The sequence below is a fragment of the Cynoglossus semilaevis genome, chromosome 8, assembly GCF_000523025.1.
Source record: "Cynoglossus semilaevis isolate Cse_v1.0 chromosome 8, Cse_v1.0, whole genome shotgun sequence".
NCBI classification, from domain to species: Eukaryota; Metazoa; Chordata; class Actinopteri; order Pleuronectiformes; family Cynoglossidae; genus Cynoglossus; species Cynoglossus semilaevis.
This window is the reverse complement of record NC_024314.1, coordinates 3,961-30,107: the sequence shown is the minus strand read 5'-3', so window position 1 is coordinate 30,107 and position 26,147 is coordinate 3,961. Positions and strand designations below refer to the sequence as shown.

General features: G+C 38.7%; 3 protein-coding genes across 8 annotated transcripts in view; all 3 read left to right on the top strand.

Moving 5' to 3' along the window:
* The window catches only part of cenpt (centromere protein T), a 9,811-nt gene extending 1,503 nt beyond the window's left edge, over positions 1-8,308 (top strand). Inside the window, exons 3-13 of one of the 2 annotated variants that reach the window (XM_008313715.3) lie at positions 1,136-1,274; positions 1,358-1,451; positions 1,931-2,067; positions 3,086-3,143; positions 3,327-3,472; positions 4,507-5,118; positions 5,686-5,973; positions 6,187-6,286; positions 6,499-6,663; positions 7,616-7,720; positions 8,023-8,308. In XM_008313715.3, coding sequence (XP_008311937.2) covers positions 1,136-1,274; positions 1,358-1,451; positions 1,931-2,067; positions 3,086-3,143; positions 3,327-3,472; positions 4,507-5,118; positions 5,686-5,973; positions 6,187-6,286; positions 6,499-6,663; positions 7,616-7,720; positions 8,023-8,152 — 1,974 coding nt within the window. In that variant the 3' untranslated portion in view covers positions 8,153-8,308. Of the gene's footprint in view, positions 1-1,135; positions 1,275-1,357; positions 1,452-1,930; positions 2,068-3,085; positions 3,144-3,326; positions 3,473-4,506; positions 5,119-5,685; positions 5,980-6,186; positions 6,287-6,498; positions 6,664-7,615; positions 7,721-8,022 lie in introns of both variants that reach the window. The other variant, XM_017034406.2, reaches the window with a different exon arrangement.
* Positions 8,309-9,657: 1,349 nt separating this feature from the next.
* On the top strand, positions 9,658-20,801 carry LOC103381399 (speckle-type POZ protein). Of its 5 annotated transcripts, none has more exons than XR_003050469.1 (11): positions 9,658-9,806; positions 11,994-12,187; positions 12,280-12,401; positions 12,946-13,097; positions 13,251-13,378; positions 13,947-14,124; positions 14,244-14,299; positions 15,140-15,262; positions 18,393-18,472; positions 18,584-19,027; positions 19,483-19,573. XR_003050469.1 is itself a non-coding variant. In XM_025058100.1 (11 exons), the coding sequence occupies exons 2-10, from the start codon at positions 12,110-12,112 to the stop codon at positions 19,002-19,004; spliced, it is 930 nt and encodes a 309-aa protein (XP_024913868.1). In that variant the 5' UTR covers positions 9,658-9,806; positions 11,994-12,109; the 3' UTR covers positions 19,005-19,027; positions 19,483-20,801. The 5 variants fall into 5 exon arrangements, 2 of the variants coding, with proteins under 2 accessions (XP_024913868.1, XP_008311934.1); XR_003050468.1 differs by having other exon boundaries at positions 18,581-19,027; XM_025058100.1 differs by having other exon boundaries at positions 18,992-19,027; positions 19,483-20,801.
* LOC103381398 (sushi, nidogen and EGF-like domain-containing protein 1) overlaps positions 19,511-26,147 on the top strand; it is a 7,533-nt gene continuing 896 nt past the window's right edge. The window contains exons 1-6 of the mRNA XM_025057567.1: positions 19,511-19,573; positions 22,014-22,097; positions 22,215-22,232; positions 23,299-23,577; positions 24,778-24,935; positions 25,487-25,883. Coding sequence (XP_024913335.1) covers positions 19,511-19,573; positions 22,014-22,097; positions 22,215-22,232; positions 23,299-23,577; positions 24,778-24,933 — 600 coding nt within the window. The 3' untranslated portion in view covers positions 24,934-24,935; positions 25,487-25,883. The remainder of the gene's footprint in view (positions 19,574-22,013; positions 22,098-22,214; positions 22,233-23,298; positions 23,578-24,777; positions 24,936-25,486; positions 25,884-26,147) is intronic.

Here is a 26,147-nt window from a genome sequence, read left to right as displayed (position 1 = left end):
GGTACGCGTACCACTGCGCTCTCTAGTAGTACGTGGCGAAAATTCATATTTTCACATTTACATTTTCAATTGAAACATACCATGCACAATTAATACAACATCTAAACATAAACATCTTTCTAAACATTTCTAAACATCTTTCCTGTGTGGTAGAAGCTAATAGTGCTGCTGTATTCTAATGTTGGTCATCATGGTGGTACTGAGAGAGCTCCATATTTTCTCAGGTGGTACAGAGAAGAAAAAGTTGGAGAACCACTGATTTAGACAGTCTTGCAACCAATCGCATATGTGGTCCACAAATTTATTAGTCATTCGTTATGTCATTGGACCGATTGTTTCTACAGTCTTTGGTTAAAACACAACAACAGTTACCTGAAGTGTCTCACTAAAAACAAAAGTGAAGAAGTCTATTAAGTATTAAAAGATGGCTGTTTGCATGTTGGGAAGATGATTGAGGGTAGATGTTTAAAAAGTAAAATGGCTGAGAGATTGAACTAGCAGTATAAACTCAAAGTATTTTAGAGGAAATGTGGCTTGCGGCATTGCAAAACTCAGAATGTAATTTAAAACACTATAAATCCAAAAAAATCTTCTCACCAAAAAAGAAAATAATTACAAATCAATGAACATCTCCCACTGTGACACAAATAAAACACAACTGAAATTAATTTGACCTGCCGCCCACTGGCTTGGAGCAAAAACTTCACTAGTTTCCATTTCTTCTAGTCCCAATACGGTATTTAGCCCATTCTAGAAGAAAAACAAACCGCAGCGCCTTTCGCAGTTTGATGCCGTAAAAAAAAAACCTTCTGGTTCACTACATTTGATAAAAACATGAAGAATACCATTTCAGCGCTACAGTAAATGTATACATCTACCTAAACCTTTGCAGAGCATTGTATTGAATTGAAAACTGGAATATTAGTGGTGTTATTTATCAGTCATACTGCTAAGCACAGACTGGCAAATGTGTATTTAGTTGAATGAATCCCACATAACAGCTTGATTATTTGAGCCTATTAACAAGTTAACCAAGAGAAACGTTACTTCATGTAAAACGTAGGTTTGGATTGTATTTCTCATTATTGTTAAAAAAATGAACCTCACTAAAGGCAACCGCACCGATATTTTGCAGAGCATAACCAGAAAGTCTGCAACAACAAGGAGGAATGTCTCTGAAAGACTTAAACAGGGAAGCACTCCAGGTCCTGCATCACTGCTGTACGACGAGTCAGACACACCAAGACACCTACTCAGAAATATCCTCCTTACAGGTGTGTTGCCCTGTCATTTACCTGAACAGGTAGTAAAGTAGCCATTAAGTCAATTGCCCTAAAATCCTCTACTTTCATTCCAGAGCCGGTCAAGTCCCCTGTCCATCATGAGGAACGTGTGCCTGATGAACCTCAGCTGCCTTCAACCAGCTCCGGCATCACCAGCAAACGATCCAGGTGAGTCACATCGTGCACGTTCATCTGTCTCACGCTGTCACATGTCTGAGACTCTTATAAAAAAGGTTTATTTTAACAACTAACAAAATGGTGACAGCCATATCTGTGACACGGTGTGTTTATGTCACACATGGCCCCTCGTGGGGATACAGTCGCGTGATTGGCTGCAAACGAACGAGACATCTGATTGGCTGCTGACGGGCCCCTGTAGGAAAAATGCATTTGTGTATCTAGTCCGCTCTAGACGAGACTCAAAAATCCACAAACAAATGCAGGGAGTTTTACAAATTAAAAGCATGTTATAAATGAGCGTTAGATAATTCACAAATATATTTTATTAAGCTAACAATTGTACAAAATACATTTGTGAATCCTTGTTTGTGTATGTATATATTTTTTGAGACTGTTCTAGCTCCCTACAGCTACATTATGATAAATTATGAATGAATATAACAAGATGATATTTTCTTGTCTTTCAGTATCGAGCACTCGAATCTGGATCTGCCTGATTTAACTATCGCAAATGTAGGAACCACACGAAAAGGGCTAAGCAGGAAAAGACACCGTCAAAGCCCCAACGTAACAGCTTTTGAAAAACGACTTCAAGACCGAAGTGGTAACAGAAAAAAAACTTCCTCTTAAACAAGGTTTATTCTAGAATGTTGTTTGCAGACGACATTGTGATCTGTAGTGAGAGTAGGCAGCAGCTAGAAGAGAACCTAGAGAGGTGGAGGTTTGCACTAGAAAGAAGAGTAATGAAGGTCATGTGTAAACGGAAGGCAGAACAGTGAAATAGTGAGGCTACAAGGAGCAGAGGTGGTGAAGGTGCAGGAGTTTAGGTACTTAGGATCAACTGTTCAGAGCAGAGGAGATTGTGGAAGATAGGTGAAGAATAGAGTACAGGCAGGATGGAACAGCTGGAGAAAAGTGTCAGGAGTGATCTGTGACAGAAGAGTGTCAGCTAAGGTGAAGGGAAAGGTTTACAGGACAGTGGTGAGACCAGCCATGATGTATGGTTTAGAGACAGTAGCAATAGGCAGAAGACAGGAGGAGGAGCTGGAGGTGGCAGAGTTAAAGATGCTAAGATTCTCTTTAGGAGTGACAAGAATGGACAGACTCAGGAATGAGGTCATTAGAGGGACAACACAGACAGGAAGGTTTGGAGAAAAAGCTAGAGAAGCCAGATTGAGATGGTTTGGACATGTGCAGAGGAGGGACAGTGGATACATTGGTAGAAGAATGTTAGAGATGGAGCCAACAGGTAGGAGACAAAGAGGAGATATATGGATGCAGTGAGGGAGGACATGCAGATAGTTGGAGTCAGAGTAGAAGATGCAGAGAACAGGGAGAGATAGAAATCAATGATTCGCTGTGGCAACCCCTGAAAAAAAAGGAACAAAGCCGAAAGGAAAAGAAGAAGAATTCGGGAATGGCACATTAACAATAAGCAGAATCATTTCTACTCTCCCATCATAGGAAATCTTTATGTACATACATGCTTGTCCACCAAGAGAAAACGTACATTAAAAGTATATTAGCCCTAATGAATTTATTATAAAATAAAATGAAAAAAAATAGTTGAAACTTTTTGTTTTTAATGTTTCACTCCTGCTAACAGATGTTTGTTTTTGAAGGTTTTCAAAGGGAACATGACGAATCTTTAGATGACCATTCATCACTGTCTTTATCAAGGTAAATATAAATATATATCTATATATCGGTGTATATATATTTTTTGTCAAATCCTGCTATGTATGCTGCATGTATTTTCATTTTACAAACCGTGAGCCACCTGTTTAGATTTTTTTTATACAGCTGCATTACTGTTGAAAACACAGCATAGAATCTCACTCGTCGTCTGGTTCTCCCTTCAAGTTCCACATCTTTGAGTCTAAAAACACCATTTGTAGACGTTCAGACTGAGAGGAGGGGCCTGCAGCGAAGGCTTCACAACCGCAGGAAAATCACGGTGGAAGAATTTGGTGCTGCTCTAAGTAGATTTCAGTCGGAAGATAATCAAGGTAAAACTTTTCATCCCCTAAGTGTATTATTGCCTATTAGTTATTTATGTTAAAGGTGCATATATAGAAATGTGTAATTTAGAATGCATTAAAATTTGCTTAAATCTCTTAATTTTTCCCCCCCGCCCCGTTTTAAGAAGATATCTGAGGCAGATGAGATTTGAGAATCTGGGCCAGGCATGGGAAAACCTTTTGACTTGCAGGCCACAATGGGGCCTAAAATTTGACAGAGGAGCCGGGTCAGGAGCAGATAGATGGATCGTTTGTGTGAACTAAGATAAAAGTAATGTATAAAGGCTAAAATGCTTTGAGCCCTTTCCACGCCATTTAATGGGAAATTGATAAATAGATAGAACTTGGGAGTTCCCTTTGGGAAATTAAGGCTCCAGCAGCAGTACAGCACCAAAGGCAACAGTAAGAACACACAGATAAGTTAAGTACAATAAATACATCCATCCATTTTCATCCGCTTATCTGTTACCGGGTCGCGGGGGCAGCAGTCGCCACCCAAATCACACTGCACCGTACCAACCCACCCTGAGTCCACTAGAAGGTACCAACCGCCCTAACCAGGATTCGAACTTGCCCAGGAGGTGAACCCTGGGGTTCCACACCAATGACAGAGACATTGCCTTTGGGCCAAAGCGCCACTACAATAAATACAACAAAATACAAATACAAAAAAAGTAGCAGATGTAGCACATTGTTGAGAAACCTGAACAGTGGATATTAGTAGATTAGTAGGTTAGTTGTCGTAGATACATGTGTTAGTGTTAGTCGTGTTAGTAGGTTAGTTTGTCGTTATTGTTGCTTTGTGTGGTGTTGTAGACTGTAGAAGAGTTTGGTGGGCCGGATTAAAAAGCTAAATGGGCGAGCATTCACTCCCTGTGCCGTAGTTTGTCCATGCCTGATCTGGGCTATACAAATAAAACTGACTTGACTTGACTTGTTGACAACCATGTTTTAGCAGATATACACTTGTACAGTCGTACTGTCCAGTTAATCCTTTTGTACATTTGTCTCCTGTCACATAGAAAAAGTCGACTTTTTGAAAACGATTGATAACACAGCTACTGGAGAGGGCTTCTCCCTAAGCCTTGACTTCACCAGTGATATTGTAAACTGCACCACAGCTTTCTACCCGCACTCGGACCTCAACTCTCAGAGACAGACGGAAATGGAAAATTGTAACATCGAGAAGGAGAAATCTGTTTGCGATGGACGGCGGGTTTCTCAGTCAGAAAAAGATGAGGTTGCAGCAGACGGTCATCAGGAAGGTGCAGATGACCTGACGGGAGAAGCTGTCGGCAATCGAGATGATTCTTCCCCGACTACGGAAGATGTTCACACAGGATCCAAGCCTGACGTGGAGGAGGCGTCGCATCATTCTGATGAAGATGGAGGAGTAGATCAGAGCGTGGCAGATGAAGAGGGATGCTATGATCACCAAGAGGTTGTTGCTCCGTCTGAATCTGACGATGAAGCTGAGCCTCGGATGGACTGCGAGGAGGAGAAAGAAGAGGAAGAGGATTTAAATACGTCAGAAGAGCTGAAACGCATTAGTAGAAGGGCTCATCGCTCTCTGGGTGAGCTGGTCGCACGTGTCAGTGAAGCGGAGGATTGTTTACCAGACACAACAGAGATAGGTAAGATAAAAATATCACTTTTTATTTGTAGTGTTGCTGGCTGTTTGAAAAATGTTCATAGTTAGACTTTTTAAAGATTCAACAAACTTTAAATAGAAATGTCTAAAATTCAACTTGCAAAGCACAACATTACAATTTGATTTAAGTGATTACAGTGACTTTAAAAAACATTAATAATTATTATTAATGCTGTTGTTATTAATATTAATAATATTAACATTGCCTGGTTATTTTTCAGAAATAAACAGTCATTTTAAATAATTGTAAAAATACTAAGAGATGTAACTTAACAGCTACATACCATACAATACAGGTCATTGTACACGTGCACTTGGTTATATTCAACATTTTTACTCAAGGTGCTGCTTTAAACGACTCATGGTCATGATGTGCACAAATCACTGTGTAATTTAAAGGGCTACATTTTCATTATTCGTGGGTAGCATAATTGTGCTACAAAGAATAAAACATAAAAGAACTACAGGTCTCACAGCTAAACTGTTGGTGTCGATTGTTGTCTCACAAGTTTCGGTTGTTGTTCTCTTTGGTTTGTTGGTGTGTCCACAGTACACCGTGACCGTGTGAGCACCAGCTTGGAAACTGGGGGTCATGAGGACATCCCTCCTCGTAGTTGTACGCCGGATCTGGCTGAACTTTCTACAGAAGAGCACGAAGATGCTCAGGAGACAGAAGCTGAAACTTCAAACAGAGAAAACGTTTTATTGGACTTGACGCATAAAAGTCAAAGAGGAAGCTTCCTGAGTGATTCCATACCTGCGCAAGAAGAAGCTGCACCTGCTGCAGACCTCATTGAACAGAATGAAGAGTCGGAGGATGACGGCGATGACTCGGAGGGTAACGGTCAGTTGTTTGTCGTTGTTGTGTGTTTGCCCGGGACAATAATCAATAAATCCATTGATCGCACAATAAATCAAAATGAAGTCGCCTGGAATTCAAGTCTTCTCTGTCTCTCTCTCTCTCTCGCTCTCTCTCTATCTCTATCTCTATATCTCTCTATATATAAAGGGTATCGTGCATTGATTCATTATGTCATCTGTGTGTCTTCAGACATGTCCTGCAAGACTCCAGCCTTTGTCAAAGAGAAGAGGAACTTTTTCATTGGGGAACATAACGTCTTTCCCTCTGTTCTCACAGATGCAGAAAGCAGGTAAGTTGCCCATTTTTGTTGTCTTGGTGAAGACAACAACTAGTCACAGTGAGGCTCTTTTAATTTGTCTTAACGAGTACCTGCAGACAACCTGATGACTTCACAAGCGAAAGGCGGCAAGATATTAAAATCAAACTTTTATGTGAAAAGTAAAACAACAATTTGTCTATCTTTCATCTGACTTCCTCTTCTGCTGTTTGTTCTGGTTGCAGCAACACAGGAAAGGTTGCACCTGCGGCTAAGCCTAAGCGGATCCGTAGGAAGAGGGAAACAACAGAGAACGATCTAGGCCTTCCTCAAAGCTATCTCATGAGTGTGTTCCGTCACTTTGCTAAAACCAAGGTCTCCCCCGACATTTACCCTGTCCTGAAGGATACGTAAGTCACTATGATGATAAGTAGGGATGTCCGATATTATTGGCCGACCGATATTAGCATAATTATGTAATATCTTCAAGAATCGTAATCGGTTTTTCCTCCGATATTGAAAACCTGATAATGCCTGGGTTTTTTTTTTTCGAAATGACATGTGCTCTAAAATAGTTTAACGCCCCTGCTACAGACCAGTGAGATGCGTCAGTGCTGTGAAGAACTTTTTATTGAAACACAATTGCAGTAACTTGTCTTGAACTCTTCTAGTCACTAGATGGCAGCATTGTATCTCATTTTATTAATCAGGGGATTGTATGCAGAATGCTGGTGGTGAAAAAACGTCTGTCCCCTAGTGGGGGACATGGGTATAACCCATCACCTTAGTGAGCAGGCGGCACTTATCTTCACAACTCACAACTCAAATTTGCACCTTAGTGAGCAGGCGGCACTTATCTGCACAACTCACAACCAACCAGTGAATTGTGACCTTATTTTGGATAACCGAGCATTTCATTTTGAATGCTATTGAATGAGTTAAAAGAATGCTGATCGGGCACATCAGTGTTACCTTTTTAGTTAACCAATGACAAGTTAATTTCCTGAAGGAAATATATTTTCCAGCAGTTATTGGGGGGGGTAAACATGAAAAACAAACTGTTTCTTCCGACAATGTAAAGAAATACAGGTTTATGGAAGTTGCTGTCCTCTGTCAACAAGTACAAGTAGAAAATGTACAGTAAGTGTAATTGCTTCCAGATATAGGATACAACATAAAAATGATGTCAAATCCTTTTTACGTTTATAGAAATCAGTTAAAAAAAATACACAGAAGACAGCAGGTGCCAATAATAATCTCACCTCTTGTCTGTATTTTTTGTCTTCATTTTGTGTTTCACTGCCAGGAGAAATGATACTACTATATTCATATTCTATACTATACTATACATACTTTCAACAGAATGGATAAATACTTCGATCGGCTGACAGATGACCTGGAATCCTACGCACATCATGCGAAGAGAAAAACCATTGAGATGGAGGATGCTGTTCTTCTTTTGAAAAGGTTTGTATGACGAATTTCATTTAAATGTAAAGTGACCTGGCTGGTGTCATGTTATGAGGACATATTCAATTGTCCCTGAGAGGCAGCAATTCCTAATATACAACCTGAATTATTGTAGTTGTGCGTCAGGTAGGAACTTCAAGGTCTTTGATTTTGTCTTAAATGAATCGCAGTGAGTGCAAAACTGTCTTGGAAATGTAGAAAACAAATTGTGAACAGTGTATCATTTTTGATCAAATATTTTAAGTGTAATTTACACAGATTTAATTCCATTTATTATTCTGTTTGTCTTTGCCCTCCAGGCAAGGTTATGTGAATGACAAGGTGCCGGTGGAGGTGCTGATCGAAAAATACTTGCGCATGGAGCAACGCAAGATTTTAATCCCTATCGCAACAAGTGGAAATATTGTTGTTCCTAAACAGCGCCGTTAAATATGCTGTGTATATCTTCTGGGGGCAATGGCGGCTCAGTGGTTAAGGAAGCGGACGTGGGTCCGGAAGGCTTCAGGTTTGAGTCCACCAGCTGCCAAGTTACCACTGTTCACTTTGGTGATGGGTTCAAAGCAGAAGTCACATTTGGTTGTGTGCTGTGGTTTGCTGTGTCACAATGACAAGTAGTTCACTTTCCTCCTTCCACTTTCCTTCTGTATGTGTATATAATAATAATATTACTCATTTTTGGATGTCTGTATAGTTTCTCTCTATACAACATGAGTTTTTTGTATATTTACATTTTTGGATGTCTGTATAGTTTCTCTAAATTTAATTTGCATATACAACATGAGTTTTTTATATATATATTTGACGTAGGTGTGTCAATAATTAACATGTCTTAATTATTGAGGTCCTGCTGTGATGTAGTCCATAGACGTGTAGTCTACACAGAAGAGTCACGTTTTTGGATGGTACATGACATCGGTGCACGCTGTGTCTACTCCAGCTTCATTACACTCTCCGCTAATTTACTGATTTAGGATTAGGTTGTGGTTCAAGACTTAAAATCAACTGCGGTGCCAAGATATGTTTAGACCATGCGTGGACAAACTAAAGCCCTGGGGCCGGATGTGGCCCGTTCAACTTCTTAATCCGGCCTGCCAAATGTTTCTAAATTATATAATTTATTCATATTATCATTATACTTCTGCCTTTTCCCTTCAATACCTATGTTTTACAAATATGGCCTTCTTTCAAAAATGGCTTTCTTCAGCTCCCGGGACAGTTGAGGTTTTAACTGACTATAGTTAGTTATTCAAAGAGAGGCTGACAAGCTTTCTCAATCATATTTTTTTAGTGAAGAGACACAGAAAAACAGATTTTGGTGAAAAGCTAACATTTTGTAAGATTATAAATTTAGGGAATTCCTCTCACATAAGGAGAAATTTTGTGAGTGAGTACTTCAAATGCATTTATTCACGTTTCACTGTATATGAATAAATGCTGTCTGTCTATTATAGGGATATGCTGTTAATTAGCATTAAATACTGAATCATGCTGTGCTGTGGTTGAGGCAAATAAAGCATTTGAATTATCAAATATGTTTAATCCTCAATGCAACTTTAATATCTCCATTCTTTTTCTCTCAAGCAGCTTTTAATGTAAAGCTTGTTCACACTGTTGCTCAGGAAGCTTGCAAAATGGAACCCTGCCCTATATATTTGTCATGTATTTATTCCACATTATGTGCAACAAGAACGTCTTTATCTCCAAAGAGCTGGGCCTTACGAATTACGACGTCGGGGTGGGGTCTTTTCCTATTGTCATTTTAGGAAATTACAGCAGCAGCTTCTTCCCAGTACAAATATACAAACGCAATATATCTCAAACACCTCGATACCAGAATATAAGAAAATCTAGAAAATAAACATTTTTAATTATTTAAAATATCGTCGACAGAGAACAAAACAGTTCTAAAACCCCCAAGATGTGTCATTTTGCGTCACTTCTAATACATAAAATCACCCCAGTACAGCAGGAGGTGCTGTGGGACAGCTGACTGTTTGGACGTCAGTCGTATAGACAACTAGCCTTCTAGCTAACAACAAGACCCCGAACGAACAGTGTTTTTTTTATTTAAGTCATCATAAGGGTGAGTCTGTTGACAATTTCAAAACAAAGATAAATAAATTGATTTAACACGTATCCATACGTGTTGAAAACATAGTACATTTCTTTTGGTTAAAAAAAATGCTCCGACCTTTTTTGTTATGGCTTATGGTAGCGGCTATGAATTTGGCTAACAGGGTAACTAGCTGACACGCTAATGTGAGAAAGTAAATTGTTGTGTGGTTTATTTGGCCACCGAATTCGAATTCAGGGGCGTTGATATAACAACAGTGTCTTGCTGTAACCGTGTCGAGTATTGTTTTGCGTAATAATTACAAAGCAAGTTACCGTGACTCCTAATTGTTATTATTACCAGGTAAACAACACGCTACTGTCAACCCCTGTGTTCAAAATCTGATCTGTTGCAGAGAAAAAACTACAGACAACGAACAGATAATTTATTTGTGGCAGTATTGGGTAAAGTTTATCTACATTTGTCCCGTTTTTGTGCCCTAATAGTAAATGTGTATTTGTTTTGTGGATAATATTTAAATTAAGACAGTCTTTGAAAGAACAGTGACAGAAAAGACAGAATATATCTTTTACTGACTTTTACCAAGCTATATTTTGTGGAAATGGAAAATTTCGACGATTAGATGGTATTACTGGAGTTAAATACATAATTCAATGTTAGTATTAAGGAAATGACATTGCACAGCCATGTAATTTTGTAGTCAAACTCAGACCAAACAACATGTTGTCTAGACTGTTTTGACAAGAAGGGACGAAGGAATATAATAACAGGAAGCAAATAGACTCTCACTTCTTCTTATATGTATATTTTGTACATTGTAGTAGGGAATGACAAAGTATTATTATAAGAAAATATACATGCTATGCCAATCTCCTGTGTCATGCAGACCATATCACAGTGGTGTTGCCTCTTAGAGAATTATGTACAAAGTGAGGAGATTTAATCACCCATCTTTTAATAGTAAACCATTTTAGGTAACCTTGGAGGTGTCAGAACCTCAACATCTTTATAAATAAAAAAGAAACATTCCATGATAACTAAAACAACAGCTTTTTGTGTGTATTTTTCTGAGAAAGAATCAGAAATTATTGACTTTTTCAGTAGGCTCAACTTAACTTAGAGGTTTTCTGAGTCAATGATTCACAATCTTTAAATAAAAGAGATGAAACACACTTTAGTGTGTTTGTTTTTTAAATAAGTAACGCGTGTACCACTGTGTAAAAATAGCTACAGTTTAGCCAATAAAATAGATCTACTCATAGATTAATTGAATGAATTCACCAATCAGAGCATGCCTATTATATTTATTGAGAAATATGTAGTAATCTACACACACATTTAAGTTATTTTTATTTTATATGCAACGTTGCCCTTTTTCCCATATGTTCTGTTTTTAAGTGTTAAAATTGGTAACCTGAACCACATGAGTAACAATTGAAATAACAATGTTTGGAAATGATGCATCCACTTTGCACCAAGAGTTTTACATGTAACATTAGTAATGATTCTTAAAGGAAGACTTGTTAACAACTGGGCAGCTTGTGCAACTCTAGGTATGTGTTGATTACGTGCTGTTTGTACGTGTTGATTGATGTGGCGACTTGTACCGAAAACATTGCGCATGCTCCGTTTCATATTGGCAGTTGTGGAATATAAATGTAATTGTAAACAAATCAAACAGTACTTTAAGGTGCGGCGTGTTCAAGGTGTAGCTTTATTTCAATACAGTAACTGAATTTAGTGCAGAAGTATCAGCTGTTTACACCTGGGTTTGGGGACACAGCTACATGGGCTGAGACTCAGACTATCGCTTTTGCACATTATTGTTAAATACAAATGACACTAAAGATTTAAGCAAAACATGTTGGTAGTCACTGTCTGTAGACAAATAAAGAAAGCTCTGTGGTGCCCGCAGGATGTATCGCCAGTTACCTCCATCAGCTTTAGACAAATAAAGAAAGCTCTGTGGTGCTTGCCTGATGTATTGCCAGTTACCTTCATCAGCTCACCCCAGATCAGGAACAGTTTTTGAAAATGCTTTCGAACATTGGAAAAAACAAATATATCCCTGCAGAGCCAATACCTATGCCCAAATGTTTAATGTGACATGCAGTAAACAGGGACATTATCGCCTCATCAACCGCAACTGGATTTTCTGGGCAGCTTTAATCACCCTGTCTTATTGTTTGTTTCCAGGGGGAACGCTGCTTCTTTCTGCCATGTACTGATGTAAGAGTCAGGAGTGATCGTTGACGAGTGGAAGAGTTGGATTCCTCACCTTCCTGCGCCCGACACAGTTTGTCACGCTGGCAATGTCAAGAGTCCCGAGTCCCCCTCCCCCTGCGGAAATGTCCAGCGGGCCTGTGGCCGAAAGCTGGTGCTATACGCAGGTCAAGTGATGAGAGGGAGAAAAATGTTTGACTCCTCAAATTGCTCATTGTATTTTGTTATAACTTTAAGTGTGATGATTTTATCCCATCAGATCAAAGTGGTGAAGTTTTCTTACATGTGGACCATCAACAACTTCAGCTTCTGTCGTGAGGAGATGGGAGAGGTCATCAAGAGTTCCACTTTCTCTTCTGGGGCCAACGACAAACTGAAATGGTAATTTAGAGAAGCAGTTGTTTTTTAAATTTTGTTTTTTGACCTTTTGCTGTTTTCATTGATCATTGATCATTGTTTCCTCTTTTCTGTTCTCTATTCTCCCTTTTTCTTCCATTGTCTTTTTTATTATCTGAATTAACCTTCTTCATTTTACTTACATTTACATCCGCTGGAATGTCCTTAGCAACACTTTTACAAGGCTCATCTGAAACCTGTTGACACAACATTTAAATAATGGAATAACCTGAACAGATTAATACTGTGGTCAGATGAGCATGAATGAAAATTGAGTAAGAATAGACATTTATTTCAGGATCTCAAGAAAACAGGAAACAGAGCAAACTTGTTCTTAAAAAAGATACTAGAAATGTGCTTAGAGTTGTCATAAGAATGTATTTTTGTAGAATTTGTTTGTTTGTTTGTTTGTTTGTTAATCACAAAAGCTTTGTGATGCTTATGCCCGTTGTTTACTAAAAAGCAAAATCAACCACCCACTTATTTGAGTTGCCGAACTCTCTTCTGTTGTACTTCGACTAAATCCCAGGTGTTTGCGAGTGAATCCAAAGGGCTTAGATGAGGAGAGTAAGGACTACCTATCTCTCTACCTGCTGCTGGTCAGCTGTCCAAAGGCAGAAGTGAGAGCCAAGTTTAAATTCTCCATTCTAAATGCCAAGGGAGAGGAGACCAAAGCCATGGGTAAGCTGGGTTTTATTTGAAACTATAACAGAAGCCACTCAAGAGCCACAACTTAGACAAACTCCACTCCTCTGCAGTTCATTATTTGTCACAGTGGTCATTATTATTATAGTATTTTAACCTTCTTAATCTGTGTTCCTTGGATATCTGCAGAAAGCCAGAGAGCGTATCGCTTTGTGCAGGGGAAGGACTGGGGCTTTAAGAAGTTCATCCGGAGAGACTTCCTCCTAGATGAGGCCAACGGACTTCTACCTGATGACAAACTCACTCTCTTCTGTGAGGTAACTCTTGGATCTGTTTTTTGATTCTCGATCCTCTGTAGGAGTCTGAGGTAATTTTATCGTGGATTTTGGTTTTCAGTCATAATTCCGGATAATTCAGATGCACTGGAGCTTAACATATGTTCACATTTAATTCAGTGACATCAGTCGGAAAATGGGGCGCAAAGAGAAACATAGAACATATATTGGTTATGTTTTCTTTTAAGTTGCTTCTATACATATGCAGTATACAAATATACATACACACACACATACTTTATATAAATACACATATATACAGTACATATATATGTATAAACATATACATAAACCAAAGTCCACAATAAATATATAAAATGTATATAAACCAAAGTCCACAATAAATATATAACATGTATATATAATATAAATGTATATTGTGTATATATGTATATACATATACTGTATATATTTATATTTATATTTATATATATATATATGTAAAGTGTCCGTACAGAGCATTACTTTGTTGTTTAGTTTGTACAACTTTTTGGTCTCACTGGTCACAAGACACAGAAAAGATTTTAAATCATATCTTTTTCGACCCTAGGTAAGCGTGGTGCAAGACTCAGTCAACATATCTGGGCAGAACACCATGAACATGGTGAAGGTGCCAGACTGTCGGTTAGCTGATGAGCTGGGTGGTCTGTGGGAGAACTCGCGCTTCACTGACTGTTCCCTGTGTGTAGCTGGCCAGGAATTCCAGGCTCACAAAGCCATCCTTGCAGGTACAGACGTGACTAGAAGACCGCTGTCTGACTATTGCTTGAGATAACAAAAAAAATGAATTACACAATAACATAGACTTTTTTTTTTTTTTTTTTTTTTGCAATCTCACTGCTTCCAGCACGATCCCCTGTATTCAGTGCCATGTTTGAACATGAGATGGAGGAGAGTAAAAAGGTAAGCTCAAGGCCCCGCAGCATATTTATTCATAGAATTAGACGTGTCAGTGTTTCACTGCAGTGTTGAATCAAATAAAGAATTGTGTTCAGTCTCACAGCTGCTACACGAAGCTCAATGAGCAAAACTGAAAAATGGTGATACTGAAATGAAATCGTGGTTCCATAATTCAGATTTACATTTATTGCTCTTTTGTCCCGTTATCCACGTGACCTGATGAAATGAAATTACTCGTGGAACCAGATGTCCTGACCTTTATTAATTTGAACATTTTAAATAGAAAATCAAACTCAAACTTTGTCATGTTTAAATGTTTTCATTTTCAGAAGTTGATTAATCTGCAAAATATGTGGCACACATAAAATAAGATAGAACTGACAGGAAAAATAGAAACCTTTGAGTGGTTAAAAAACGGGTAGTGTAGATATGATGTTTGTTTTGCGTGTGTGCTTTTGCAGTTTTGAGGATGTGGTGAAGGTTTCAGTGTTGTAGCCGTGTTGTGCTGACATACAATAACCTCCAGTAGAATTGCTTCTTCATGGTGTGTGATCATTATTTGAAATGATATATATTAGCGTGGATAGCTTGCTTAAAATATGAGCTGATAAAATTAATTTATTTTGCTCGTTGCCAGTATGACACACGGTTTTGCTGTACTAAGTCTAAAACAAGGTTGACAACCTGATCACAAGCACACAAAGAGAAAACCAATCGTTTTGAATCAATTCAATTATCAGCACCTTTTGTTGAGTCACGCGCTCATCTGTAAACATCAGCAGTGAATGTATTCAAAGATCATCTTCTTAAACCATTTCTTTATCTTTCTGGGTGTGTTGTCAGAATCGTGTGGAGATCAACGATGTGGAGCCTGAAGTTTTTAAAGAGATGATGTGCTTCATTTACACAGACAAGGCTCCAAACTTAGACAAGATGGCAGACGACTTGCTGGCAGCTGCCGACAAGGTAATATAAGAGAAAAATACTTCCGATTATGAGCTGAGTTCTCAGCTGAGTCAAGTCCTTCGATTGCACTTTCAACTTTAAAGTAGTGTGTAGTGTAAAGTGTAAAGTAAAATATTTAATCAAAGTTTTGAATTCTATAGATTCCAAATTATAATAAAACCATATCTATAATATATTCATGTGATTTATTTTTGTTAAAATGACAAAAAGTCTTAAACATGAATGAAAAAGAAATCTCCACGACTGTTGAATTGTCTTGTAGTTTGCTTTGTAAAACAAATAGAGATTGAACTATTGGCCTTTCTACGTATGACATTTCACCTCATCTTTCATCATCAAGATTTTCCTCATCTGGAAGGCATGTTTTGTACTAGCCTACATTTGTTTCACACTCTTATGCAATTTCGCTGCATTAGAAACACACAGTATTGTAATACAGCCCTTTAACTTTTAGAGGTTGAGGTAAGTTAGTCTTGCCTGCTTGTACCAGCTGAACAGAATTGTAATACAGCCCTTTAACTTTTAGACTTTTTGCCTGCTTGTACCAGCTGAACAGGGAGGAAGTTGTGTTACAACATGCTGGATAAAACCTGACAGATTTGAACATATTCCGATTTTCAGAAACTAATTTTATTATGTTTTTGTGTGTGGCCACCTCCTACTCTTTCTATCTGGGTTAGCTGTGTTCTGCTGTGTATTTTGGTTTAAGGGGTTGTTAACCCAGAGAGAAACTATTTGAGTTTATACTATATATATATATATCTACACTTGTCTCCAACCCATGATGATGTCTGCATTGATGAAGAATCAATATCGTCCCCAGCAGAATACCACTGTAAAAGGAGAGTATATTACTCTTCTGATTAATCCCCCACCTCACCTTCTTTGTTAGTATGCCTTAGAGAGACTGAAGGTCATGTGTGAGGACGCTCTGTGCACCAGTCTGTCTGTGGAAAATGCTGCGGAGATTCTCATCCTGGCTGATCTACACAGCGCCGACCAGCTCAAAACCCAAGCTGTTGACTTTATCAACTAGTACGTTCACACAAAAGCATGCGCAGAATTGTTACAAATAGTGAAAAAGAACGCCGAAGTCCAATGCAGTCCTGTTCACTTGGGTTAAGACTTTTTCGTTTTCTCTTTCTCTCCTCGTCCTTCAGCCATGCTGCAGAGGTGATGGAAACAGCTGGCTGGAAATCCATGGTGGCATCTCATCCTCACCTGGTGGCAGAAGCCTACCGCTCTCTGGCCTCAGCCCAGTGTCCTTTTCTTGGTCCGCCACGCAAGCGCCTCAAACAGTCATAACAGCCTGATAGCGGGGGTGCCGACTGTCCCATATGCACTCACAAAAACACATGAAATGATACACACCCTCCCTTGTCAAACACAGGGATGACATCTCCCTACGCTGTTACCTACTACACTACCTACAGCCTCCTTCAAACCCCCCACCCTCGGCCCTGTCCAACCTGCTGTATTTACTCTCTTCAAAAGATGGAGGGATCGAAGAAGGACGAAGTCGAGGAAGGAGAGGAAGAGCGAGCGGTGGGCTTGTGAAGTGAATGTTTGTCGTTTACAAAAGAACCTCCTCCCCCGTAACTCGTTCCCGTTTTCTTTGCTTTGCCATGTATGAGAGCTGACATTGTGACGTTCTCTGTGTTTGAAAACAAAATCCTTTGGCATCCAGAAAGCTCCTCCTTTGGAATCCGTTTCACAAGGCAGCAGCGCCACAAAGAACCTGTTGGGAGCCCAGTGTCTGGCAATTCCTGAGGCTTGAAGGAGAAGTGCAGACGAATGGTTGAACGTCTTTAATTGACAATTTCGATTACTCTGGTCTCATGGTTTCATGGAAACCCCGACGTAGAGAAATGTGGGTCCGTGTGGAACTGAAGAAAAAAAAAATCCTTCCTCAAAGCCCTGCCTCCCTTCAAAAGACAACCAAGGGCTATTCAGACAAAGGCAGATAATAAAGGGACAAAATTCATATTATTTCCCCGAAGAAAGTTGAGGGGTTAAACATTGCACTAAAGATACAGTACACCCACATCAGCCCTTATTACCAGCAGTGAAATACAAATACTGCAGGCAAGCACACGCTGAAGGAAGCTCCGTGGAGTAACGCCCCAGCCGGACCACCAAAAACACGTTCCCTTTAACAGGATTTATCAGCAAAAACCGCACTCGAATCCCTTAAAGAACTTCTCGAGCTTCATCTGCGCCCATTTCCATCTTCTCTTAAATAGCCAGAATTAAGAGCAGTACAGAGAGAGTACAGAAAATAGCAAAGCCTGTGATGATACTATCCTTGAGGACACAGTATTTTTGTGTGAACGTGTCTTTGTAACCCCCTTAGGGCAAGAAAATCAATTCAAGCTACGCCCAAGCAGGGGGCGACAGAAGCTGTTGGCGGCAGACAAGCGAACATTAGGATTCATTTGGGCATGTTAATATTCATTCAGAATGAAGTTCCAATGTTTTCCCCTCCTCTCGGAGCAGTCACTGCTATTGTTTTCTTAGGAGTTTGTACATATCGCCAGTATTTTTGAAGAAGTCCGAAGCGAAAGCATTTTCCAACCATGGAATTTGGAAAAACAAATATTATACAAATGTTTTCTTTGCAGGTGTAAAGACTGAGGGGGAAATTAATTTGAAATGAACACGTTTTAATGTTCAAAGAGAAAAGAAGGGTGGACGTGAACACTGAGGAAGAACCACATGGAATTTGTTAAAAGTTATCATTTGTAGGAAATGGTAATAAATAAAAGGAACCATTCTTTATTTCCTGTAGATATCGCTGGTTATCAGTGACATGTGACACTTAGTTGTTGCCATTTTTTTCCCAAATGAATAAACCACAACTATTTTGTATGGAATTCAATATACACGTAGTGGGTATTTTTGTACACTGTGCGCGTACAGTAATGCAACGTGTTTCTGAAGTGTTGAGCTGGTCACAGGAATCTTTTGAAAGTAGATGGAAATTGTAACAAAAACTAAGAACCACATTTTCTACATGCCTTTGATATAATTGGTAGCTATACTGTATAGCAGCGGCAAAAAAGTTAATAATAATCCCTTGTTTGTCCCACCAATGAGTAATTAAAAGTGTGATTCTTTGCAATTGACACAGGCTGCCACCGGAGGCGTCATTAGGGATGTGGTTCCTCTGGGAATCAAACTGCCGACTCTCTGCTTCCGCTTGCAAGGCAGGTGTGTAACCGCTGCCCTATGGCACCTCTGGGTGAATGCACACTTTTCGACCCACAAGAATGATGTGGTTTTAGTATTTTTGTCTGACCTGATAACTTGTCTTGTCAGTAGGAGCTGAATGTCCTGGGAAAGTCCTGGAAAAATGCTTTCAAGGAGAGAGTGATAATCCCGGCGTTACTAGCATCTATTAACAAATACCTCCCATCATTAAAAATGATACTACATTGAAAAAAGGTGCAGAGGTGTAACGTTTGAGAGCAAGCTGTTGGGGGGCTCCTCCCCCGATTAAAAACAACTGTTGTGGAGTGAACTTAACCTTATCCTAGGAGTTACTGACATCACAATTGGTTCATATGACGAGCTTCTTAACATCACAGCTAATAAACCTAAATGTTATGTCTGCACTTTTGTTTGTAGCCATTTCTTAGCAACGGAATATGAGGATGAAGCAGCATCTTTAAATGTATATTGTATTTATTACTAAATGTGTCCTTTTACATTTAACCATCCATGAAACAGGAGCCGTGGATGATGGTTCAGTGGCCCCCACAGCAGGTAAGGTGCTCACTCATCACACCACAATTCTCTGATCATGACCCTGCCATGTAGGCATGTAGTAATAACTGATTGGTTCACATCAGCAGGTAGCAGTAGGCAGACAGTTGGCCTTTGCTGTCAAACTGATGGCGCATGACCCTGCCATGTAGGCATGTAGTAATAAATCAGTTATTGGTTCAAATCAGCAGGTAGCAGTAGGCAGACACTAGGCCTTTGCTGTCAAACTGATGGCACAAAACTGTCAATGATTGGTGTCAAGATGTCTGGGTAGAAACTGCACTGATTTAGCTACGGTCATTCTGACAACTCCAACAGCCCCCCCCCCCCTTGCTGTCATTTCACTTTACACTCGAGAAGATGAATGGTAGTTTGTAGTGGTGTTGATTACATTCCCATGATGTATGGTTTTAATAAGAAAATAATGAAATAATTTTCTCCCTTTCTTTAAATAGAGTTCCACTTGTAGCAACCTACGCAGAGATGCTTGTGCTTTCCAACGGTATTCCTGAGCTTCACACGGAAACCAGGAGGCCAAGAAGGAAGGTCAGCCTGCCCGGTTTTCACTTCAATCATTAATCTGTGCTAACAATAACTGAGCAAACGAAAAAACAGCACAATGCCAAAGAAAAATGTGTCATTTAGCGTGAAACCCGGACCTGTTTAGATTTTATAGCGATCTACTGCCACCTAGTGGGTGAGTATTTAATAGTTCTGCCTGTCAAATGATGAGTACTAATTAAATAATACTTAATACACTACTACTGATTCTATTCTGAGGGAGTAAAATAATCAATTCAATTTTTTAAATAATTATTATTTACACAAATACATAATATTTATTGTCAGTATTTATTTACAGTCAAAATGTTTGCCCACACCTGGATATATTAAAGGACTGTGGTCAAAGGTTCTCACTCAATCGCCCTACAACTTTAAAGATTGGACTCTGGAGCAATAGAAAAAACATCAAGTGGTCGAACGAGACAAAATGTAACCTTTTCTGAAGAGGCTGCTGTGTTTCTATTGGAGATTAAGAGAATGGTTTGGAGTATGATTACCCATCATGCCTCAGGATCCTAAATTTTGGTTTAGATTTCGTTAGTTGAAATCAAATGTGACATAAGCAAAAGGCATGTTCGAGCGACTACCTGAATGTGTGTGAGTTCACTGACCAGGTGTGAACTGATGTGTGACTTGTTAAAGTGTGGAAGGCCATCTTGTACTTTAGAGAAAGTACAAACTTGTTCTCGAAGGAAGTAGAAATGCTGCAAACGTCAGGAAGAGTTGCACTTTTGGTTGGTTGAAAATGTGACTTTGCCATTGAAAAAAAAGGGGGGGCAGAGGAGGTGTGTTAAGATGTTCTAAATACATTTATTCAATCTTTACAATATATTCATTGTATTAAGTTTCCATATCAATTTATACTGTTATTGAATGCTGTTGTTGTGCTGTACTAAAAGGGAAAGTGTTGAAGACAGGTGTGCATGCTGATAGTTTACATCACAGGATGATAAGAGCAACACTGAATTGTACTGACTGTTACACTTGGAGATAGAGAAAGGACACAGAACCGGTCTGAACTGGTTTCTTTGCCCAAATATGGAGACCAACAAAAAACAAAGAGTCAAAAACATCTGAACTGCGTGGTCTTATCATTTTTAAACATTTTCACACAGCTCCTATTGGTGGAGAATCCTCGTTGAAGCAGTCTTTACCAATCAGTGCTCAGAAGTTGTGCGAGAACACCACATGGCTGTAAAGGGTTAAGGTGTTGACCATTGACGTTTGTGTGTTTAAAAAAACTGTATTTAAGCTTTGAGCACTGAGGAGTTCCTCAGTGCAGTTCTGAATGTAACCATTGTTCTGCACTCCTTGCTGCAAGTAAAACTTTTAAAACTTTGAGATCTCATATTTGATTCTTTATTTGATTAGATTTGATTTGATCTTTATTCGAAATCCTTTGTGTGTTGGGAAACTGGGGTATGAACTAACAGCATTTTTTACAGTCCTATCCAATGGAGGAAGTTTCCTGACAAGGTGTAAAAAACAAAAGATTGTGGCTAAAGCTTTCCTCAGTTGCCTAATAATCTGTACNNNTTTCTAAAAAAGAAACTTAAAAGAGCAAGAAGAGCTATATAAAATCTCCGCTCCAGGACAATGTTTTACACCTGCCTGCAAATCATTCCTGTGGAAGGCTCCCAGATATTCTTCAGACACATACAAGAACTTAAAAAGCAGTAAGTCTGAATACGTTAAGTATTTTATTTTATTTATTTTAGTATTCTTCATGAAAATGTGTTGATTTAATTGCTCACTTTTACTGTTAACTTTCCTATTAGCTCTTGAAGAATGTTATCCACAACTCAGGGATTTTTCAGATTTAGTGTGGATACCTTCAGTTCACGGAATTCTTTTTTTGTCTTGCAAATGTGGGCACAGCCCTGTTTGGATTTTCTGTAAGTGTATGACTCTACCCCAAAAAGGCTACGTTCAGATGTAGTACTGTACTGTATAGACTTTGAAGCAGGTAAGGGTGTTGTACTCATTAATGTCACTTTCCCGTCAGGAAATCTGCACAAACAAATGAAGCAGCAAAAGATCTTCAGATTTCAATTCAAACATAATTAGTGGTACTTTAGGTGATCGGATAAGATAAGCCTTAACTTTAAAAGTACCTCGATCAACAAATACTTGAACCATTGCCCTCATGTTAAAAGTTGAATTACTACTTTTAGAACATTGCGAATAGACACATCAGACAGAACAATGAAGCCTGTTGTCTCAAAGACATAACAAATAACTTGAAGTTGTTACCGACATAATTCCAACCCACTGTACTATAAATGTTTTTCCATAAATACCCCTGTATTTTCATTGTAAAGAAAGAGACGGCCATCAGGCTATCAAGTGATTCGCTTAAATACCATTTCTATCACTTGCCACAGAAGTGATATTTTGTTTTATTTCATACCACACTCATCAGGTTTTTGATGGTGAAACAGAGTCGCTCAGGACACCAGAAGGATGGCACACCAAGCATTGCTATTTCTGCTGCTTTTGGGAATTGGTAAGTACATTTAAGTAAAAGAAATCATAGTTATTTACATGTGTTTCGAATAATCACTAACCGCACTCATTTTATTTCCTTTTTTAATTTTCTTTTTTTTTTATATCTTACTTACAGGTGCAGTCACATCTCAGAGTAAGTCTTGTGTCTTGGTTTTCAATCTCTTTTTTTTTTTTTATTTAATTTTATTTTTTTATCAGTTAATCAACAGTAATGAAAGCACCAAAACATGAAACTTGTTTTAAGTTAGCAGTTTTCAAACAGAGGCACGATGAGTTTTTACCTCGTCCCCACATATATGGGTTAGAGATTATTATAAATGTGAGGTGCCAACTGAAAATATGTAATTTTAAGGTAACAATGGATGTTTTGCGTGTAAAACAGCGCCCCTCTAAACGTTATGTGGTCAATGGGCGTTGAAAACATGGTATTGCAAGCTGAGTTGGCTCGTCTTCCTCGAAAACGCTCAGCTCGCCACGCCACACATCCCTCAGTACATCACGGATTTTTAACTTTTCATTATTATTGTAATAATAAAAAAAAAGTAACCTAAAAAAATTAGATCATAGTAGATCGTACACAGCGTTGAGCACGCTCTTCTGTTCCTCACGCTGATTGGCTCATGCATCCTAGCGTCTTTCAACTTCTCCCCTTGTCTGTCCGCCACCCGTTCACTTTACCCTGCGCCGTTCCCGTAAAGTTTGTGTTTGGTGAACGTTGACCCTAATTTAACGGCCTACGACGCCCAAACGAAGACGCTGACACAGGTGACAGTTAACAGCCTTTATTTTTCTTTACAATATTCCTTCATATACGGTCCGTCCATCTTGGCCAGTAAGGAGGGGCTTGATTACTTAATCTGCGATCACCTGCGTCCGTTGCTACTCCGGTGCTGAGCGCTTAAACTCCGTCGGAACCTTTTTACCATTTAACAACTCCATTGTGCATATAATTGATAACAGTGTGGGGGAGTTTCGTTAAGGGTAAACGTATACGTAAATCATATAATCACTATCTCGCCTCTATTTCGCGGTTTTTCCCTTTCCGCGGTGGGTCTTGGAACGCAACTGCCGCGATAGAGGTAGGGACCACTGTAATTCTTTAATATCTTTTTATGTACTCAGCCCTTGAAGAATACATTTAATGACAATACATGAAATGAGACACTGACAGTGTGTATTGTAATGTATATGGTTTGTAGGTGAATCAAAATGGACACCTGACATTTACCTCTTCGTGGAGTAGTTACACACCTGTTCGATTCCCAGTGAATGGAGACAGAGACTTCATTGCTCCGTTCTGGACGGATCTGGACAACAGACGCAATGGTCATGTTTACTACAAGCAGTTCACCAACGGGAGGGTTTTACAACGAGCCACACAGGACATTAACACCTACTTCCCTGGCTTAAATTTCAATGCCGACTTTGTCTTCATAGCGACGTGGTATGAGATAGCCTACTATCCAACTTCGGGAACGGTAAGTCTTTGTTATTCTGTTTTCCTAATTAAGCAAACATAAGATGTACCTGTACTGACATGTTTTAGGGACAGTCCATTTTTTTTTATTGACGCGCATGTATTAGGAAAGTGCTAGATCTTCAGAAAGAGTGACATCTATGGTGAAACTACAGACTGCAACTAGCATAATCTTTTTGTTACTCATGCCACTAATTTAACGTTTCATGAAACATTTCTGTCACTGCTGTGGATGAGTACGTTGAGGTAATTGTTTTCAATTACAATAAGCTCAATAAGTGCAGTATTTTTGACTGCAGACGAGTCACTCGAGTAAATTTACTATCATTCAGTCCTTTTATCAGACAAATGTTTGATAAAACATTTATTTTTATTTTTATTTATTTATTTTAGCTAGATGACACCTAACAAAAAAGTAATATTCTTATACTACTACCCTTAAATGTTACATTCTGATTCTCTAAACATTTACAAAAGGCATGGTCAGTGCCGACTGCCACAGTACTCTTATTGGAGAACCACATCAGTGTTTAAGTATGCCCAAAATAAAGCAACATATTTTCTTTCTTTTTTTTTTTACACTTTTTTTTAACTTTAAATACTCTACACCACAATGCTACAAAAATAATAATGGAGAACCACATCAGTGTTTAAGTATGACCAAAATAAACAAACATATTTTCTTTCTTTTTTTTACACTTTTTTTAACTTTAAATACTCTGCACCACAATGCTACAAAAATAATACAAATATTTAATGAACTAACTTATGAAACTTTCTGACACACAGGTAAATTACAGCACTTTCAATTAACTCATTACAAATGCAGACATACAGTATGTTCTATGTACTGTTAGTTTTTGGGAAGTCAAAGAGAGCACTGAGGAAAATGAAAGCAATAAAAGATTAGGATCAGGAAATGAAGCAAAAATTAGAAGTCAGAGTTGGTAATCAGGAAATGAAGCAAAAATTAGAAGTTGGACAAATTAGTTAGAGTTGGTCAAATTTAACTGGCAACCCTCCTGCCCTTCCCCTGGAATTACCCACTGTTGTCAACTGTTCCCAGCGCACCACTGTTCAAGATGTGTTGATATCTGGAAGCCAGATGACATTTGTGCTGATATGCTGTATATTTTCTACTAAAATGGATTTTTAGCATTCTAGCATCAACGTTCCTTTATTTTTTGTTTTCTTTTTGCAGGCAGGCTATGATACAATCAGATCCAGCTACTACTACACCATTCCGGGATCCATGACTCCTTCCGCGACAGGTCCCAATTCAAACTTCCGTCTTGGCAGCAACGTCAAGGTTGTTGGGCCTTCAAAACTGACCATGGATCGGGGGCTGTACTTTTAACAGTAAGCCAAGAATCTGCAATATTTTCACCCCATTGTTATGTCAATATTTTTTCCACCTCTAAGATGTTCCTGGTTTTTTTTTGTTTTTTCTTTTGGTTCAAAATGTACACTAAAGATTTAGCAATTTTAAAATTTGATATTTAAGTCGTATTGTTTGAAGTTTATAGTTCTGTACATGTCCGTTTGGGAAACGCATACGTGCAGCATTACAAAAACAGTTTTATGCAAGCACTTTGTACAAACAATCTGCTCAGCCCAACTAGGGTTGGCACAATGTGGGAAGTTTTTGTTTCAGGGTCACATTGTGAAACGGAGGTGACCACTCCTTTCTTATACAATCATTGAATTTATTGATGAACAAACCTCACGTTATTGCATTAAGAAGAGATCATTTTCAAAGGTGTTGAATCTCCAATGAATTCAATGTGTAATACATTTTTTTTTTGCAATTCAAATAGCCCCAATTTAAATGAGACTTAAAGCATAAACGATGATTTTCAATACTTAGTGTATCAAGGATTTGATCATTGTTTTTGTTTTGTTTTTTATAGATGTTACTGTACAAATTGGAGCCACATTCTGGAACGACAGCACATGTGCAGAAAAATGCATGTGCACCCACGCCGGCCTACAGTGTGTCAGCCAGCCCTGCTCTTTTTCCCAAATTTGTCAACCGAGTTCATTTCTTGCCAGACAGTGCCTAAACGCACCTGCACCATAAGTGGTGATCCACATTATTACACGTTCGATGGTACTGTTTTTCACTTTCAAGGTACCTGCACATACATTATTTCTGAAGTTGAGCTGAACAGCAGCCTGCCCTACTATCGCGTGGAGGCCAAGAATGAGAACCGGGGCAGCACACGAGTGTCCTGGACAGAGCTGGTTAAAGTCTTTGTTTACAATTACACTATTGAGCTGGTGAAAGGTCAGCAAGGTAAAGCCAAGGTTAGTAATTTTGACTCAGGGTACAATAGTATAGAGGTTCTAATGCAAGCTATTGTTTACACTATGCACAAACATATATTACCGTAATTTCCGGACTGTTGAGTGACCTGAATAAAAACCCACTACATTTAAAAAGAAAAAACATAATTTTACATATATAGGAACGCTCTTCTCTATAAGCTGCAGGTGTCCACGTTGTAACATGGGATATTTACACAGAAAGATATTTTTTTACTTTTAGTTAAATAAATGAACAGTTTCTGT